Source organism: Rhinoderma darwinii, chromosome 5 (assembly GCF_050947455.1).
Source record: "Rhinoderma darwinii isolate aRhiDar2 chromosome 5, aRhiDar2.hap1, whole genome shotgun sequence".
In the NCBI taxonomy this organism is placed as follows: domain Eukaryota; kingdom Metazoa; phylum Chordata; class Amphibia; order Anura; family Rhinodermatidae; genus Rhinoderma; species Rhinoderma darwinii.
Window position 1 is genome coordinate 218,135,300 of NC_134691.1, and position 20,075 is coordinate 218,155,374.

Consider the following 20,075-nt stretch of genomic DNA (forward strand, 5'->3'; position numbering starts at 1 on the left):
TTACTGCAGGTCAGCCTCATTAATTCATTTGAGTTGGACTGTTCCACCCAGGCAGATCCGGTATTGATGGCCTAGCCATTGTTCAGCATGTTATACCCTTAGAAACCCTTCTAAGGTTTTACTGCAACTAAGCTCAATATCTCCTGAGCAAATCCAATTTACAGAAGACCAGAAAGCAGAGATCTTGACTGCGGTATGCAGGGTCCTTGAATAGCTCATTTAGTTGTCCCTTTGCTTTAAGTTGTCACCACTGAATTTCTTTCACTGACTAATAAAGTGTATAGAACTAAAGAATGAAAATAGATTATTGTATTAATTAAGTAAAGAAATTCACTGGTAACTACCTGCTTACCCCTATCAGCTGTGCATAAACTATGAGGCCCCTGCACACAGCTACCTATGGCTTTATTCACACAGGACAGTTTTGGTGCAGTTTTTGACATGTATTTTCTTTAGCCAGAGCCTAGATTTGATCGTGAATGGATAAGAAGTATATAGAAAGACTTATCCTCATTTTTGGATTCGGTCACATGTTTAGTTCACAAAAATGCATTAACAAAACTGCTTAAAAATGGCACAGAGTGCTTTAGAAACCTATGTGAATATAACTTGAGAGTAGGAAGAGTGAATTGGGATTACCTACTCTTAAACCTGAATTTTAGGTTTGACTGGTAGTGAGCTCAATGTATGGCACTGTGCCTGAGTAAACAACGAAGTATGCGCCATAGCACCTTCATGCGGCTGATCAGCGGGAGTGCCACAAGTCGGCTCCTTAACAATCAGAAATTGATAGCCTATCCTAAGGAAAGCCCATCAATATTACAGTCCCGGAAAACTGCTTTAAGGAAATCACTTTGCTCAGAAATGACAGAGGTTCATGATGGGATAAGGAGCTTAGGGTCCTTAACAGAAAAAGTATAAGAAGAAAGATCATTCCTTTACCGGTTGCAAAACAAATACACAATGAAAATACAATGAAATCGCTATATGGTATTTTACATACAGAGTTCATACAGTACATATTTGCTATGACTACCAAAGGACTAGGGGAGTTGATATTCATCCCAACTTGGAGCAGAAACTACTTTTTTGGGGGAATTCAATGTATTGCGGTGGGAAGTTGTATAAACACATCATTTCAGTTTGTGGTTCTGTATTTCATCAAACTGTAAAAGTAGAAAGCATAATATTTATAGATTTTTGCTTACGGATCAGTTAAATTCAATTTCTGCTGCAGTCGTGAATCATAAGCCACTTAGAAATCTATAAAGAAGACTAAGAATTCAGAAATGCAATAAAATATTTAACATATTAGAAAATAATCTACTTTACTTTATTACATTCTTACTGTTAGTATGATTGGTCCATAATACTGTATAAAGTACAAGTTTCCTCATATTCACATTTACCCTTTAGCCGAGATGTCCACATGACCGACATAAAGGATGCACTTTTTGTATATAATTTCAATTTGATACTTTTGAACATCTCCTTGGCTAGTTATTACTTGGAACTACTATATGTACCTGTTGTATTAGGAGTCATATTGTTCCAGCTCTGTATATGAGTGAATCCAATCCATGTTAATGCCCACGACCTAAATGCTGGTATTCAAGTCAGTCAGTACGTGCGCATTTATGTGAATGGATACTTGGATCCATACAATGTCCTTACGACAGTTATGAATTGCCAGTATACAAGGCAGAAAGTGTTGTCACAGGGAAACGGACACATAAGTAATTTCGTTACTCCGCGGAGGAATTAGGTATTATGTTTATTAAATTAACTTGCTGTATATATGTAGAAGTTATTTTCTACACTGTATTTCTACCTATAATGCCTTGTTCATACTTGAGCTTATGGCGAGACAGGAACTACATGGTTTTTTTAAAATATTAACAGTTGCATTTCGCCTAATGACAAATTCACAAAAGGCAGTTTGGCGCAGTTTTTGAGATGTATGGCTATATACACACAGGGCAGATTGGTGCTGTGTTTGTTTATTTTTTAATTTGTTTTTAGCTAAGACCTTGAATGCATCTTAAAGGAGGAAAAGTATAAAGGAAAGAACTCTACTTCACTTTTTCATTATTTATTTTTTTGTCTGCTCTTATGGTAAACCACATTGCAATACTGAATTGTTCCTGGTTTTTGTTTTGCTCCCTCTGAACTTTTAAAATGTATTTTTTTAAAAGGGTCCCCCAATAAAAATATGTCTACAGGTTGTCCCCCTGCTGGAACCCCCAGTGGAAACCTGGCAAAAATGAAGCATTACGCAGTTCTTATTGAAACCAGTGGACTGTCCATGTAAATGCATGGACATTCCTGGTCCTCCAGAGCAACAGACAGTTTTCATAGCTCCTCTTTTGCTAAAAGATGAGGGTCCTAAAAGGGGATCCTAATCTATTGAGTCAGAATTCCCTAATAGCCTGGGTACTTCAAAAAGTTGTTTTCTAAACTACCCCAAGAGGTAGTAAAGGTAAATACTATGTTAGCATTTAAAAAAGCCTAGATGATTATTTACTACAGAATTGCATTGAAAAAAATCCCCTTAATGTGTTTTGCCTAGTCTAAAACTGGTGACATCTTTTTTCTGTAATTGTTACTATATTATTCACAATCAATACAAAATTCATTCTATATAAATGTGATAAAGTTAGGATGTTCCTTAAGTATCCACATCTGTTAGACTGTTTCCTTTAATGCTCTCTCACATTTAACTATCTGTTCCCATATGGTGATAATGTAAAAGCTTGTAGAACATCTTCACAAGTGTTACATTGGAGAAATATAATTTCGAACACAAAAAATACAGCAGCTGTTTCTTCTCTTCCCTTGTGTCTACTAAAACATTACGTGTTTGAATTACAAAACGAAACATGTTCACATGAACTCATGCATGCATATTCTATAAGGACCAGAATGTGTTGCAGACTATGATAGCATTCTAAATAGCAGACATAGATGAGAGGCTTTCAGACAGGGGCACAACTAGAAATTGCTTGATCCATCTGATAGTTAGGGTGAGGGTACACTTGCCGGCCAATCTGTTGTAAAACACTCCCAACCTATTATGTCCCAGAGATACACTATACTGCCATATCTGCCCCCAGAGATATACTATTTTGCCATATCTTCCCTATATAGTGTGCTGACTAAACTCCCAAATTAATCCAGACTCCAGACCCAGAGGCGTAGCTAGGGTCTCCAGCACACAGGGCAAAGATTCAGTTTGTCGCTCACCCCCCACCTCAGCATCTCTTTTTTGCTTTCTCTACTAATCATCTCTTCTTTTATGTAACCCGAATATAAAACCATTTGTGCATTTTACAAGCGATATAGTTACAGTGAAGGAAATAAGTATTTGATCCCTTGCTGATTTTGTAAGTTTGCCCACTGTCAAAGACATGAACAGTCTAGAATTTTTAGGCTAGGTTAATTTTACCAGTGAGAGATAGATTATATAAAAACCAAAACAGAAAATCACATAGTCAAAATTATATATATTTATTTGCATTGTGCACAGAGAAATAAGTATTTGATCCCTTTGGCAAACAAGACTTAATACTTGGAGGCAAAACCCTTGTTGGCAAGCACAGCAGTCAGACGTTTTTTTTAGTTGATGATGAGGTTTGCACACATGTTTGATGGAATTTTGGCCCACTCCTCTTTGCAGATCATCTGTAAATCATTAAGATTTCGAGGCTGTCGCTTGGCAACTCGGATCTCAGCTCCCTCCATAAGTTTTCGATGGGATTAAGGTTTGGAGACTGGCTAGGCCACTCCATGACCTTAATGTGCTTCTTTTTGAGCCACTCCTTTGTTGCCTTGGCTGTATGTTTCGGGTCATTGCCGTGCTGGAAGACCCAGCCACGAGCCATTTTTAATGTCCTGGTGGAGGAAAGGAGGTTGTTACTCAGGATTTGACGGTACATGGCTCCATCCATTCTCCCATTGATGCGGTGAAGTAGTCCTGTGCCCTTAGCAGAGAAACACCCCCAAAACATAATGTTTCCACCTCCATGCTTGACAGTGGGGACGGTGTTCTTTGGGTCATAGGCAGCATTTCTCTTCCTCCAAACACGGTGAGTTGAGTTAATGCCAAAGAGCTCAATTTTAGTCTCATCTGACCACAGCACCTTCTCCCAATCACTCTCAGAATCATCCAGATGTTCATTTGCAAACTTCAGACGGGCCTGTACATGTGCCTTCTTGAGCAGGGGGACCTTGCGGGCACTGCAGGATTTTAATCCATTATGGCGTAATGTGTTACCAATGGTTTTCTTGGTGACTGTGGTCCCAGCTGCCTTGAGATCATTAACAAGTTCCCCCCGTGTAGTTTTCGGCTGAGCTCTCACCTTCCTCAGGATCAAGGATACCCCACGAGGTGAGATTTTGCATGGAGCCCCAGATCGATGTCGATTGACAGTCATTTTGTATGTCTTCCATTTTCTTACTATTGCACCAACAGTTGGCTCCTTCTCACCCAGCGTCTTACTTATGGTTCTGTAGCCCATTCCAGCCTTGTGCAGGTCTATGACCTTGTCCCTGGCATCCTTAGAAAGCTCTTTGGTCTTGCCCATGTTGTAGAGGTTAGAGTCAGACTGATTCATTGAGTCTGTGGACAGGAGTCTTTTATACAGGTGACCATATAAGACAGCTGTCCTTAATGCAGGCACCAAGTTGATTTGGAGCGTGTAACTGGTCTGGAGGAGGCTGAACTCTTAATGGTTGGTAGGGGATCAAATACTTATTTCTCTGTGCACAATGCAAATAAATATATATCATTTTGACAATGTGATTTTCTGTTTTTTTTATTATATATAATCTATCTCTCACTGGTTAAATTAACCTAGCCTAAAAATTATAGACTGTTCATGTCTTTGACAGTGGGCAAACGTACAAAATCAGCAAGGGATCAAATACTTATTTCCTTCACTGTATATAAGGGAGTTAACATAACAATAAATTAAAAGAAAATAAGTGAAGAGGTCAGTGCAGGACTAAAACAGATCGTATAACTAGGCTAATGAGACTATATGGTGAAATAATGAACAAACTCCTCTTGTAGATAGTTCCACCCCCCACCCCCGTAGTTAGTGCCAAACACCTCATCTTGTAGATAGCACCACACAGCTCCTTGTAGATAGAGCCACACAGCCCCCCTGTAGTTAGTACCGCACAGCCCCCCTGTAGATAGTACCACACAGTCCAACTGTAGAAAGTACCAGTAGTGTATAGTGTCACAGTGCCCTTTAAAGATATTCACCCCCCTTGTAGATAGTGCCACACAGCCCCCCTGTAGATAGTGTCATACACCCACTTGTAGATAGTGACACACCCTTGTAGGTAGTGCCACACAGCCCCCTTGTATATAGTGCCACTCAGCCCCCCTGTAAATAGTGCCACACACAAACCCTTATAGATACAGTAGTGCCACATCCCCCCCTTGTAGATAGTGCCACACCCCCCCTTGTAGATAGTGCCCCACAGCCCCCTTGTAGATAGTGTCACACACACTTCCCTTGTAGATGGTGCCACACAGCTTCCTGAAAATAGTGGCACACACACCCTCCTGTAGATAGCGCTACACCCCCTCCTCCCTGTACATAGCGCCATTTGGGTCTCCCTAGAGGAGCCTCTGATGTCTCTGTCCATATACGGATAGTGATATCAGGGGCTTCTCCAGGAGTGGAATCCCCGGGAAGAGCGTCGGCAATGCTTTGGCCATGGATTCCTCCATACCTCCCAACTTTCAAGTATCACAAAGAGGGACAACCGATGCGGCACGCATAGCAACACAGTATAAGCTGCCACCATACAGTATAATGACCCCATAGCTTCCACCATACAGTATAATGCCCCCATAGATGCACCCGTACAGTATAAAGCCCACACAGATGCCCCCATACAGTATAATGCCCAATCAAATTTCCCCATACATCATAATGCCCCCATAGCTGCCCCATACAGCATAATGCCCCTATAGCTTCCCCCATACAGTATAATGCCCCATAGTTGACCCCATACTGCATAATGCCCCCAAAGCTGCCCCATATAGTTTAAAGCCCCCATAGCTGCCCCATACAGTATATGGCCCTATATCTGCACCCATACAGTAGAATGCCCCCACAGCTGCCCTATACACTATAATGCCCCTATGGCTACCCCTATATGGTATAATGCCCCCATAGCTGCCCCATACAGTATAATGTCACCTTAGATGCCCCATACAGTAAAATGCCCCATAAGTGCCCCATACAATATAATGAGACCTTAGATGCCCCTAGTGCCAGTGCCCACATAGATAGTGCCACAGTGCCCATGTAGATAGTGCCCACAGTACCCATGTAGATAGTGCCAATGTTCCCTGTAGATAGTGCCCCTATATAGTGCCACAGTGCCCATGTAGATAGTGCCACATCGTCTGGAAGACAGCACCACCGTCCCTGTAGATAGCGCTATCCCGTCCCCCTGTATATAGCACCATTGGGACTGGCAGATAGATAGCATGGGTCGGGTATTCCACTTCTAGATGCTACTGCTGGAGTGGAATCCCCTGCCATAGTGTCGGCAATGGGGATTCCACTTCAGAGGAGCCACTGGCGTCACTGTCGATATATGCTACTTAGAGCTGTGCCCGGGGTGTCCGCGGTGAGTGAATGAGATCCCTCTGCTCCTCCGCTCTGAACTAATGTTCCTTGCTTCAACATAAAGTTCAACTGTATGTGTGTCCTGAGGACACAGATACAGTTGACTGCGGGACATACCACCGGCCGCCTGGGATAGATCGGAGGTATGATTCCTATACTGGAGGAGGAGCCCCTGACGTCACTGTCTATTTATGTATAGTGACAGCAGGGGGGATTCTGCTCCAGGAGGAGTAGTCAATTGTACCTGCGCCCGGCCCGGTGCCCCCCATACCGTCTCTCCCAGTTGTGCCCAAGGCACATGCCTCACCTGTAAGCCCTAGCTATGCCCCTGCCAGACCAGAGCCCAAGATTGATTCAGATGCAATTTTAGGCACCTAAATAAATTCAGACCCCAGACCCCTAAATAAATTCAATCCCCAGACCCCCAAAAAAATTTAAACCCAGATCAGACCCCAAAATTAATTTAGTCCCCAGACCAGACCACAAATGAATTCAGACCCAAGACCAGACCCCCCAAAAATATTTCAGACCCTAGACCAGACCCTAAAATTAATTCAGACCCCAGAACAGACTCAAATTTATTTCAAACATAACCCATCAATTTACTTATCATTCCTTTTGGGTCCTCTTCACTTCCTTGTGCTGGCGCACACAGGGTCCTAATGTCGGCCAGCATCAGAACATTGCTGAAGATCCTGATGCTGGACACTGTTAAGACACTTTGTGCAACGTTGGCCAGAGGTTAAGAGGAGCATTAATTGAAACTAGATGTTATCTATTGGATCAAATCCAACATAAAATGTCTGGTGCCGGGCCTCCTTGAGAGCACAGGCCCCGTAGCAGCTTGTAGTCAGTCCCCTGCTTTCAGGTATTACTGACCATAGCTGGACAGAAAACAATTAAAATTAGGAAAAAAATATTATGTGTTTAATTAACTGGCTCAATTTAATATCAAACTGGACATATTACAAGCACATTCTCCACATTCGGGTCTTTAGTGTATGCTGCACTCAATGCACATAGTTATATTTGCATGATACCGCTATTGTGTCTATACTAAGCAGAATAAAGTGAACACCTTTCTTCCTGTGTCTAGTGGGCTATTTTTATCCTTTTCTGGAAGTACTATTCACGGAAGCGCTCTGTCTTATTCTATATTATACTGTTGGTCCCCCATAATAAACACTGCAGACCAGACTCCACTAAATAATGACCCCAGACCTGACTCCCTCTGAATACAGATCCCAAAATAGACTCCCCTAAATAAAGACCCCAAACCAGATTCCCCAAAAAATAAAGACCCCAGACCAGACTTCTCCTAAATAAAGACCCCAGGCCCCAATCCCACTAAATAAAGACCCCAAACCAGACTCCGCTAAATACAAACCCCAAAATAGACTCCCCTAAATAAAGACCCAAAACCAGATTCCCCAAAAAATACAGACCCCAGACCAGACTTCTCCTAAATAAAGACCCCAGGCCCCAATCCCACTAAATAAAGACCCAAAACCAGACTCCCCTAAATACAATCCCCAAAAGACTCTCCTAAATAAAGACCCCAAGCCAGATTACCCATAAATAAAGACCCCAGACAAGACTATTCCCTTAATACAGACCCTGGACCAGACTATCCCCGTAATAGAGACCCCAGACCAAACTATACTCCTAATAAAGACCCCAGACCAGACTATCCTCCTAATGTGGACCCAGACCAGACTACTTAGTATGTTTACTGACCAACACTCATAAAGCAGTCTCTCTCTATAGATTTTATATCTTCAATATATGAAGTTCTTCCAGAGAGACTGCTGTATAAACTTGTATGTAAAATTACAAAGAAGATATATTGAGAAAAGTCACAGCATTAAATGAACTTAACCAAAGTTATGGAATGTGGACAACCCCTTTGTATTTCTATGTTGAAAACCAAACGTATAACTTGGTATTAATTATAATATATTGTATGAATTTTAAATGTAAATATATTTTTTCGGAGAAATGCCGTTGAAACATAATGAAGCAGAAATTGTGCAGTCACCTCTAATACCCTGAGGTTTACCAGAAGCGGCCTCAATAAGGAAATGCAGACGTACATGAAGTAATTGGACTACGATACTGAGCGTGTTTTGGAAGGACGAGTACTTGTTAGTAAATGAAACTACATAAATATAAGACATTTTCTTCTCCAAAGTAGTTAAACAAATAGCATTATTCAAGTCCCCAAAATTATACCCCCCCCCCCCCCCGACAAACACGTTTTGTAAAAGTTTGGATAATCATAGCAGTTGTAGCATTTGTTCTTATGTCAGTATTATATGGCAGTTTTATAGCACGTTCCTCTTATATCCTGTGGCATGAAAAACCATAAAGGCTTTCATTATTTCATCTACTCATCATTATTTTACTCCAAAAACGCTAAGCATGTCCTTTTTAGTCTGCAAAAAAGGCAATAAAGGAAAAACTAGATGGTGCCAATGATGCAAATCCCGTAAGTTGGAGGCCAAGTAAGATTAATGTAAAAACAAGGAAGTATTCCTTGGGAAAGTGATGTAATAAATAACTATAGGTCCGTAAAGCAACATGATACTCTACTCAATGCCTTTGAGGTGAATTATTACGATATGAAACATTTTCATCTGTAAAGTCAACACAAGACTTGTGGAAATCTGTCTAATAATGGAAGCTGTGAAAGCTTCATGGAAACACCAAAATCCTATTTCAAATAGGTCTTCTCCGACAGAACATGTTGTTTGAAGGGGAAGGGGGAGTTAAGACTTCATGGTGTAACACAATATAGGCTATGAAAACTCTAGTGTAGGAAAAGTTCTGGAGTTATTAAAGAATGATAGATGCTTGAAAAGAAAGTGTGCTGCTCACTACTCAACTAGGCTCGTCTGAAACAAAAAAAATACATCATTTACATGTAAAATTCCAAATGATGTATGAATCGCCTGTGGTCACTGCCACTGTTTCTGATACAGACCAGAATAACGAATGAATTATACAGATATAACTGAGGAATAGATCAGCCCATGGACTTAGCAGTAACCTCACATTAGGGTGTTAGAACCTGAAGATGAGTGGCACTACTTTTACGCTGATCATCTCTTCCTGTAGAAACATTCTGTCACCATTCTGCGCCAACCATTGATTGACTGACATGTGCCCCCTCTATCTGTACAAAATGCTTCTAAAGCAGCGGCACTGTGTACAGTATAATACATCTATGCGTCCCTGCTGCTGCTGCAGAACATCAGAATACAAGATCATCATAACGATGCTGCAGATTTTTTTTTTGTAAAGGATGAGATCATTTCACACGAAACAATCAATGATAGACAAGATATTCCTTCTTATTCTACATCAGCTGAAGTGTATATAATAGAAAAAAAAGCATAAAAAAAACATTAGAAGTAACCTCTAATATATATAAGCTAAGCCTGCATCCTTGTGCTTTTCTGTGGTCACCGCATTGACTTCAAATATTCTTATAATTTTCAGAAGGGATTACAATACTTTCTCCACCCAAAGAGATTTCCATGCCTGATTATACAAACATATTGTATCTGTATCTATAATTGCCACTATGATCACGGCTTTAGTCTACATATCCTTGGTATTAACCATCTGACAACTTTACATCCACTATATCACCATGAATGTTAATGCCTATGTATAGGCCAGCGTAGTTTATATTAGTGGTGCCTGTACACAGACATTCCCTGTATTGAGTGTAAAATTGTGAATGAGTGAATTTGCCTATAAATAAACATATCAAGTGGAGTCCAGTTTATAGTGACATGGAAAGAGATAACAATTTTTACAACTCACCGATAGAACATGGCGTAGTCAACCGTTGAGTGACAGCTTTGAAAATCCCAGGACTTCAGCCTCTGGCACTCCCTGTGAGCTCGGAGTTTCACCTTAACTGTACCTTGACATAACTCTGGTAAAGTCTTCCTACGAGGGCGGTTACAGAATTCATTAGACTCCACTCTCCAGGAATCACCAAAATCATCCACGTCAAATTTGAAGTTCCCATCACTACCTATGAGATCATCACGTTTGTGTCCATTATAGTTACCACACAGACCACACAGTTTCCCTTTGAGGTGAGGAGCTGCCATTACTTCTACAAAACTGTCTCCATCCCATGAAATTTCCAAACCTGAATATACAAACATAAGGAATTAATATATTTATTTGTATAATAACACATCTGCAAATAATAAAACACAGCAAATAAACCTGTAGTAAATAGATCTGCATTATATTAGCCCTCATGCTGTAAATTATCTTATGATTCATTGCCCAATAAGTTTAAAGGGGGTTGATTGAGATTAGGAAACAAGGTCTATTTTTTCCTTTCCAGAAACAGTGCCACTTTTGTCCAGAGGTTGTGTCTGGTATTGCAGCTTAGCCCCATTCACTTAAATACTGCAATACCAGACACAGCCCATAGACAATTGGGCAGTGTTTCTAAAGAAAAACAACACTTTTAAGTGCGCCCAACCAAAATTCTGGGATGTATGTCTTTAATGCGTTTGTGAATGCAGAAATATTTATATGTTATGTGCACATCAATAGTAATTACTGGGCAGTTAACAGGACAGATGTGTAATATATTGTGAACCACACTCTAGTAGAGCCTGCATTCAATTATAATCATTTATTTAATAAAACAAATGTGTTATTTGTGGCTGAAGCTTTGTCATTACTTGTGAAGAACAGAAGTGGTTTGATGACTGCTAAAGAATCTGAAAGTACAAAAGCTATGTTTACTAATCTAATATTCCAGCTGTCAGTTCATGTATGATGCATATGTAGGGTAATGTGCTGAAAGCACTCACTAAAAATCATGTCAAGCCACAACGACTGAAATCAGTAGTAAACCCAGAAATATATTGGTGTTGATTGTGCAGACCAGAAAGTACATGGATAAGTACAGTGGCATAGCTATAGTGGTCTCAGCGGTAATTTTTAATTGCGACCGTGCTCTGAAGCCAGGGTGGCCCCCCACACCACGTCTATTAAAGTTACTCTAGTAACTGGGGCCTATGTAATAAACTACACAGGGCACTGTTACTATAGTAACTAACAGTATACTTACCCTCCTCGTTGCGCAGCGCAGCGGAGATCCTGACGTCTCTTCACGTCATGACGTCACGACGCTGCCCATGACATCACAATGCTATGCGCCGCGCACAACATCACGACACTGGATGGGTCAGGACCTCCGCTGCGGGCGGAGCCGAAGAGGAGGGTAAGTATGATATTACTGTCTTCTGGGGGCCTGTATTTAAGTCTATCATGTGGTAGGCTTAGATACAAGGCCGAGCAGACAGGATCACACATGGTGGGATCCGGTCTGTTGGGGCCTGTATCTAAGCCTACCACATGGTAGGCTTAGATACATGGCCCATGTGTGATCCTGTCTGATGGGCCCTATATCTAAGCCTATGACATGGTAGGCTTAGGTACATGGTCCCAACAAACAGTAATTTTATACTGTATAAGATTACTGTCTGCTTACCACATGGTAAGCTTAAATACATGGCCCATGTGTGATCCTGTCTGATGGGCCCTGTGTCTAAGCCTACCATATGGTAGGCATAGATACAAGGCCCCAGCAGACAGTAATCTTATACTGTATAAGATTACTGTCTGCTGGGGCCTGTATCTAAGCCTATCTGGTGGTTTAACAGACAGTGTCACACATGGGCCCTGTAAAGAAGCCTACCACATGTTTTACTAATGTTTTTTTTTGTGCTTGTGCTTTTTTTTACAGGTTACGTTGTTGGATTTGACGACTACTTCGATGACAGCTTTTTTTATTTTCAACATACACACAAAAAAAAGGGTCTGACTGTTGGTACACACCAAGAAATGGACAGTCTTAACCTCAGCTATTGGTGGAGAGTAGGTCATTAGCCTCTCTTCATTGAAATGAATGGGAGTTACATAAATTACTGATTAAAATGTCATAAAACAGTCATGAAAAAAAGGGAAATATGTCTGCCCTACTGGTGTCATTGACATGACCTAATGTGGTGCTCAGCTATACAATAGGTCCACAAATAATCCACACAAAGTAGAAGGAAAAAGTGGCACTGTCATAAAATATTTTCATGGAACAACTAGTTTAAAGGGGTTAATTGATTGAGAAAATCAATTTTCAAATGCGCTATTAGGGAATTCTGAGTTAATAGAAGGGACCACAAAGTGGTAAATGTCAGTGCACTACATGGACAGCCCATTAAATTCAAAGGACATAGTGTAATGTTCCATTACTACTGAAGAGGTGCTGCAAGGGAATTGAACACTTATATAATATAAATAAGTATTGTATTAAATACATATCATATATATATATATATATATATATATATATATATATATATATATATATATATATATATATATATATATATGCAGTATATGGGGCTAGAACTATATCAGGTTATAACTATATAGAGAAATTGAGGCAATGCCACAAGTAGAAATTGAACATTTGGAAGGCCAGATAAAGAAATAGCAAATTAAATTTCATGTCAATACATGTTAGCTTGGGAACTTAAAAAATGACAACTGTCCATAGATAGATATATTGGTAGACTATAAATATGATGTAGCAATCAGTGCCAGGAAGCTGTTGATAAAGCAAATAAGATAATGTAATACGTGCATTACAAGTATAAATTAGAAATAGGCTTATGTTTTTATCAGATAGCTAACATAGATTTGAGGACATCTAGTGACAGCTAAAACAGCTCAACACTTTTAAGTTTGAAAATATTGGATATTGTTTTTTAATAAAATCACGAGAGAGAGATAGACTGACTTTTAGTCAACGATGGGGTCTATCCTAGAAAAGCTCAATTATGCAGGTAGCTTAAAATGTTCTTCATAGCCAATACGCTATGTAGGATACTTAGTAGACCACCCAATAAGTAGGAAGCCTTCATATATTCTTTGCAAATACAAAGAAAATTGTTTCGTAATGCCTATGTGAACATAGGAAAAGTTCTACCATGAATAAGATTTAATTTTACCCTAATAGGCCAACTTACGGTACATGCCATTGATATTAAATATATGGCTTACTCTCAAGTTTGACGTGTAAAGTGATTTGAGGCTGCGTGTTTCACTTAACAAAATGACACTGCTGTGTAAACATTTCACGGGCTTCACTACATATAATATGAATTGTATAACCATTATTGCTATTTGATCTGTATCTGCTGTAACTTCAATCGGAGTCTTTCTTTCTACAAAGTCCTCAAATGAACTAGTGACATACAAGTTCCCCTCAGTATAAATGTATTTTTAAAATAAATAAACCTAGGATTTAAAAATCTAACAATTTGCCAGTGAATAATAATAAATCTTCTTTATAAATGTCTTTACATGCACTTATTGTTTTCTTAAAGGTTCCAATAGATATCTGTTTGTAGAACTGCTAAGACATATACTGTATACATCAGGCCAGAACACACAGATGTTTCCCATGCACGACAATGCGGATTGTTCCAAAATCAAATTACACTGTTTTTAATAACAAACATTCAGCTGCTGAATCTGATTATAAGATAAAAGGCCCAATAATCCCTTTAATTTGTTTATATATATATATATATATATATATATATATATTTATTTTTTTTTGAAAAGTATTATTCAGTGGCCTATCAGCGCTCTCGCTGGACAAATTTAAATAGAAGTGAAAACAGATTAAATGCTTGGTTTCTTTAATACTGGTAGTGGTAGGTGTTCCAGCTCTGTAAATCTCCTAGGATCCCATGCAAGAAGCAGCAGAAACCATTGAGGCTCATGAAACGCTATCATTAAAGTTGTTGGCAGGGTTTTAGAGGTGGTGACCATTATCACTAATGAATTAATAAGGCCCATGGAACCGTTACCACTCTCTTAAGACAAATGTGCCAATGTTCTTGCCAATGACATGTCGAAGTGATTGATGCCTTTGAAAGCATTTATAAAACACATTATAAAGTTAATTTTTAAATGGTAATTGAAACTTCGAAGTAATTTGACTACATTTGGCTTTGACATATTGTCTGATGTAATTGTTGGTTCTGTAATTGTTGTCCCTTTTCTTTGCCCTTTGCTTGTGTTTCTATAATGATAGGACAATATTAAAAGTAATGAGATGGGTGATAAGCACTACCCTGCCAATCGGGCCTTAAATCTGTACATAATATAACATTAAGCATTGTTTTATTATTTAAACAAATAAATACAATCAGTAGATTTTAATAAGAAATGTTGTGCAAAAAAGTAAACAATTTCCCTCATTCCCCTCAGTTTCCCTTAAAATGGCCATAGAGTTGCCGTCAATCTTATGTCTATTGGAAAAACCTTGTTTGAGGAAACAAAGAAACTGGGAAGTAGGTTTTCATCATTTTCAATCCTATCGTTTTTTCAAAGATCAGAAGTAACATAGGTGTCTGGTAGCTGTATATACTCACTTCAACCCAGCCGAAAGCTGTTGGCTTAGATCAAGCTTTAGAGCTTGACAGCAAGCAATTGACCATCACTTATTGTACGTCACCCTGTGGTTTGCTCTGTATGATGCCGGAGAATACATAAACCATAAATATGTCTATAGCCCATCGGTGGAATGCATGGTAGACATGAGGAATTTGGATTCCCAGTAGCTTACATACTCTCAGTACGGATCACTTTTCCTGACAAATAACTATTTTCAATTTGCAATATTTGATCATTGTCAAACAAATTGTGGCGAAATTCACAGTAGAAAAACTCAGCAACCTGCATATTAGTCATTAAATGTAACATATATGTTCATATATACAGAGCACACAATTTTCCAAATTCACTATACTATTAATGTTTTCATTCTGGTTGTCCAGATACGTATATGTAATTGTATACATAGATGGATAGATAGATAGATGGATGGATGGATGCATGGATGGATGGATGGATAGATAGATAGATAGATAGATAGATAGATAGATAGATAGATAGATAGATAGATAGATAGATAGATAGATAGATAGATAGATAGGTAGGTAGATAGATAGATAGATAGATAGATAGATAGATAGATAGATAGATAGATAGATAGATAGATAGAATCTCCTCTAATCTATACACAAATACACAGTTTAGTTAGCATAGCTAAATAGTTACTTAGGTTGAAACAAGATACTTTTCAAGTTTAACCCCTTCAGGACGCAGTCTGTTTTGGCCTTAAAGGAACAGTGTCATCACAAATTATTTTTTTATATGTTAAAGATGTTAGTGCTTTATTAAAAACGTTTATATTCATTTGTGTGTTTGTGTTTTACTTTTTCTTATTTTTACACTTTTTCTTCCCTATGGGGGCTGCCATTTTTTGTTCCATTTCTGTCTGTGTCGATTAACGACACATACAGACATGGAATACGGCAGCCACAGTCCCATAGGGACTGTGAACGGCTCCCGTCCCATTGACTTCCGTGTACGGCGTCTGTGTGGGAACTGTGCATGCGCCGCTCCCACACAGTCCAATTCGAAATTGGCGCCGTCCGGCGCCATTTTCCTGTGGACCGGAAGTCGCGGCCGGACAGTAATATTACTACTTCCGGTCGCGGCTTCCGGATTTGTGCACTTGGACCAGCGGCAGCAAACGGAGCGGACGGGCCGGAGGGAGCCGCGGCGGCAGGAGCAGGTAAGAGATTTCAATGTATGTTCGTGTTTGTGTGTGTTTACTACTGTATGTAAACCTACTACGCTGTGTGTTAGCTCAAAAAATGGCGACACACAGTGTAGGAGGTTACACCGTTCAAACCCCTCGTTTATCCCGGCACTAGCCAGGATAAAGGAGGGGGGGATGCTGAGAGCTCACTAGAGCGAGGGCTTTTAACCCAATGTTGCAATGCTGCAATTTTGGGAACTAGCTCCATCTAGTGACCAAAAATGGGTAGTATTATAAATTAGAAATAATTTATAATATTTCCTGACTCGCGAAAAAAATAAAAAAAATTTGAACAATGTTTAATCACCCACACACTAAATGTTTAATTTTTAAAAAAAAAACATGTTTTTCTGGCAACACATTCCCTTTAAGGACGCAGCCAATTTTTTTCAAATCTGACATGTTTCACTTTATGTGGTAATAACTTCGGAATGCTTTTAGCTATCCAAGCGATTCTGAGATTTTTTTCTCGTGACACATTGGACTTTATGTTACTGCCAAAATTTGCTCGATACATTAAGTATTTAATTGTGTAAAAACACCAAAATTTAGCGAAAAATTGCAAAAATTAGCATTTTTATAAATTTATATGTATCTGTTTGTAAGACAGGCGGTTATACCACACAAAATCGTTGCTAATTAACATCACTGATATGTCTACTTTAGATTGGCATTGTTTTTTTAACATCCTTTTATTTTTCTATGACATCACAAGGCTTAGAACTTTAGCAACAATTTCTCACATTTTCAAGAAAATTTTAAAAGGCTATTTTTACAGGGACCAGTTCAGTTGTGAAGTGGATTTTTGGGCCTTATATATTAGAAACCCTCGATACGTCACCCCATTTTAAAAACTTCACCCCACAAAGTATTCAAAACAGCATTTAGAAAGTTTCTTAACCCTTTAGATGTCTCACAGGAATTAAGGCAAAGTAGATGTGAAATTTTCAAATTTCTTTTTTTTTTGCAGAAATTCATTTTTCATCTAATTTTTTTGTAACACAGAAAGTTTTACCAGAGAAACGCGACTCAATATCTATTGCCCAGATTCTACAGTTTTTAGAAATACCCTACATGTGGCCCTAGTGCACTTATTGACTGAAGCACCGGCCTCAGAAACAAAGGAACACCTAGAGGATTTTGGGGCCTCCTTTTTATTAGAAAATATTTTAGGACCATGTCGGGTCTGAAAGGCTCTTGCGGCGCCAAAAGTGACCCCATTTTGGAAACTATACCCCTTGAGGAAATTATCTAGGGGTATAGTGAGCATTTTGACCCCGCAGGTTTTTTGCAGAAATTTTTGGAAGTAGGCCGTGAAAATGAAAATCTACATTCTTTCAAAGAAAATGTAGGTTTAGCTAATTTTTTCTAATTTCTACAAGGACTAAAAGGAGAAAATGCACTACTACTTTTGTAAAGCAATTTCTCACGAGTAAAACAATACCCTGGATGTGGTCATAAACAGCTGTTTGGACACATGGCGGAGCTTAGAAGGGAAATAGCGCCATTTGGCTTTTGGAGCTCAAATTTAGCAGGAATGGTTTGCGGAACACACATGTCGCATTTGCAAAGCCCCTAAGGGACCAAAACAGTGAAAACACCAAAAAAGTGACTCCATTTAGGAAACTACACCCCTTGAAGAATCCATCTAGGGGTGTAGTGAGCATTTTTAACTTACAGGGGTTTCATAGATTTTATTAGAATTGGGCAGTGTATATAAAAAAAATCCTTTTTTTCCAATAAGACGTAGCTTTAGCTCAAAATTTTTCATTTTCTCAACAAATAAAGGAATAAAAGAACCCCAACATTTGTAAAGCAACTTCTCTGGAGTACGGCAATACCCCATTTGTGGTCATAAACTGCTATTTGGGCACATGGCAAGGATCATAAGAGAAGGAGCGCCATTTGGCTTTTGGAGCACAGATTTTGCTGCATTGGTTTCTTGACACCATGTAACTTTTGCAAAGCTCCTAAGGTACCAGTATAGTGGAAACTCCCCAAAAGTGACTCGATTCACGAAACTACACCCCTTGAGGAATTCATCTAGGGGTGTAGTGAGCATTTTGACCCCACAGGTGTTTCATAGATTTTATTAGAATTGGGCAGTGAAAATAAAAAAAATCCCTTTCCTTCAATAAGACGTAGTTTTAGCTGAAAATGTTTCATTTTCTCAACAGTAGGGCTCAGAAGGGAAGGAGCACCATTTGGCTTTTGAAGTACAGATTTTGCTGGATTGGTTTCTGGGCGCTATGTCGCATTTGCAAATTCCCTGTGGGACCAAAACAGTGGATCCCCCCAGAAGTGACTACATTTTGGAAACTACACCCCTCAAGGTATTCACCTAGGGGTGTAGTGAGCATATTAACCCCACAGGTGATTGGCAGAAATTGGTGTGCACTCGATGTTGCAGAGTGAAAATGGGATTTTTTTCCATAGATATGCCAATATGTGGCGCCCAGCTTGTGCCACTGGAGACACACCCCCCCAAAATTGTTAAAAGGGTTCTCCCGGGTATGGCGATGCCATATATGTGGAAGTAAACTGCTGTTTGGGCACACTGTAGGGTTCAGAAGGGAGGTAGCGCCATTTGGCTTTTGGAGCGTGGATTTTGCTTGTAGTAGTTTTGTTTTGAGTCTTACTTGTATTTCCGTTTATAATGTGGGGGTACATGTAAGCCGGGCGGGGTATATAATGGGCATAGTCAGGTGGTATAATAATGGGGTAAAAAAACCAATAAAATAATCCATAGATGTGTGTTACGCTGTGACACAATCCTTTCTGCACAGGCCGGTGTCGCACTAATAAATTGTCTTTACTTATTCCCCTTTTGGTCCACACCCCTTTTGGTCCACACTCGGCATCTTTGCAGTTTGAGGAATTTTGCTGGGAAGTGTTGTCATGGTATAATACGGGCGCCCTCGCTTCCAGCTATGTTTGGGCCCTACCCTTCCTGGTTCCCTAATTTTAGGGGCCTTGATAATTCGCCAATTGAAACAGAAGAAACGTTCCCCTCGGGCCGGTACAACTGCATATTTTTATTTCCTGGCTTATTGGAGCCTTGACTAATTTTATTTTTTCATAGACGTAGTGGTATGAGGGCTGTTTTTTTTGTGGGGCGAGTTGTAGTTTTTATTGGTACCATTTTGGGATACATGCGACTTTTTGATCACTTGGTATCCTTTTTTTTTGGGGAGGCAAGGTGACCAAAAAACAGCAATTCTGGCATATTTTTTTAGTTCTTTTTATACAGCGTTCACCACACATTATAAATTACATGTTACCTTTATTCTGCGGGTCAGTCCGATTCCGGTGATACCTAATTTATAGAACTTTTTTATGTTTTACAACTTTTTGCACAATTAAATAACTTTTGTAAAGAGAATGGATTTTTTCTGTCGCCAAGTTGTGAGAGCTATAACGGTTTTAATTTTTTCGTCTACGGAGCTATATGAGGGCTTGTTTTTAGCGAGACGAGTTATAGTTTTTATAGGTACCATTTTTGGGTACATGCGACTTTTTGATCACTTTTTATTTCAATTTTTGGAAGACAAAGTGACCAAAAAATAGCAATTATGTCAGTATTTTTTAGGTTTTTTTACGGCGTTCACTGTGCGAAATAAATAACATAATATTTTTATAGTTAAGGTCGTTACGGTCGCAGCGATACCAAATATGTATGGCTTTATTATTTTTTTCAATAA

General features: G+C 39.3%; 1 protein-coding gene across 1 annotated transcript in view; it reads right to left on the reverse strand.

Moving 5' to 3' along the window:
• BMPER (BMP binding endothelial regulator) overlaps window positions 1-20,075 on the reverse strand; it is a 280,540-nt gene that overhangs the window by 42,945 nt on the left and 217,520 nt on the right. Inside the window, exon 13 of the mRNA XM_075826939.1 lies at window positions 10,485-10,821. Coding sequence (XP_075683054.1) covers window positions 10,485-10,821 — 337 coding nt within the window. The remainder of the gene's footprint in view (window positions 1-10,484; window positions 10,822-20,075) is intronic.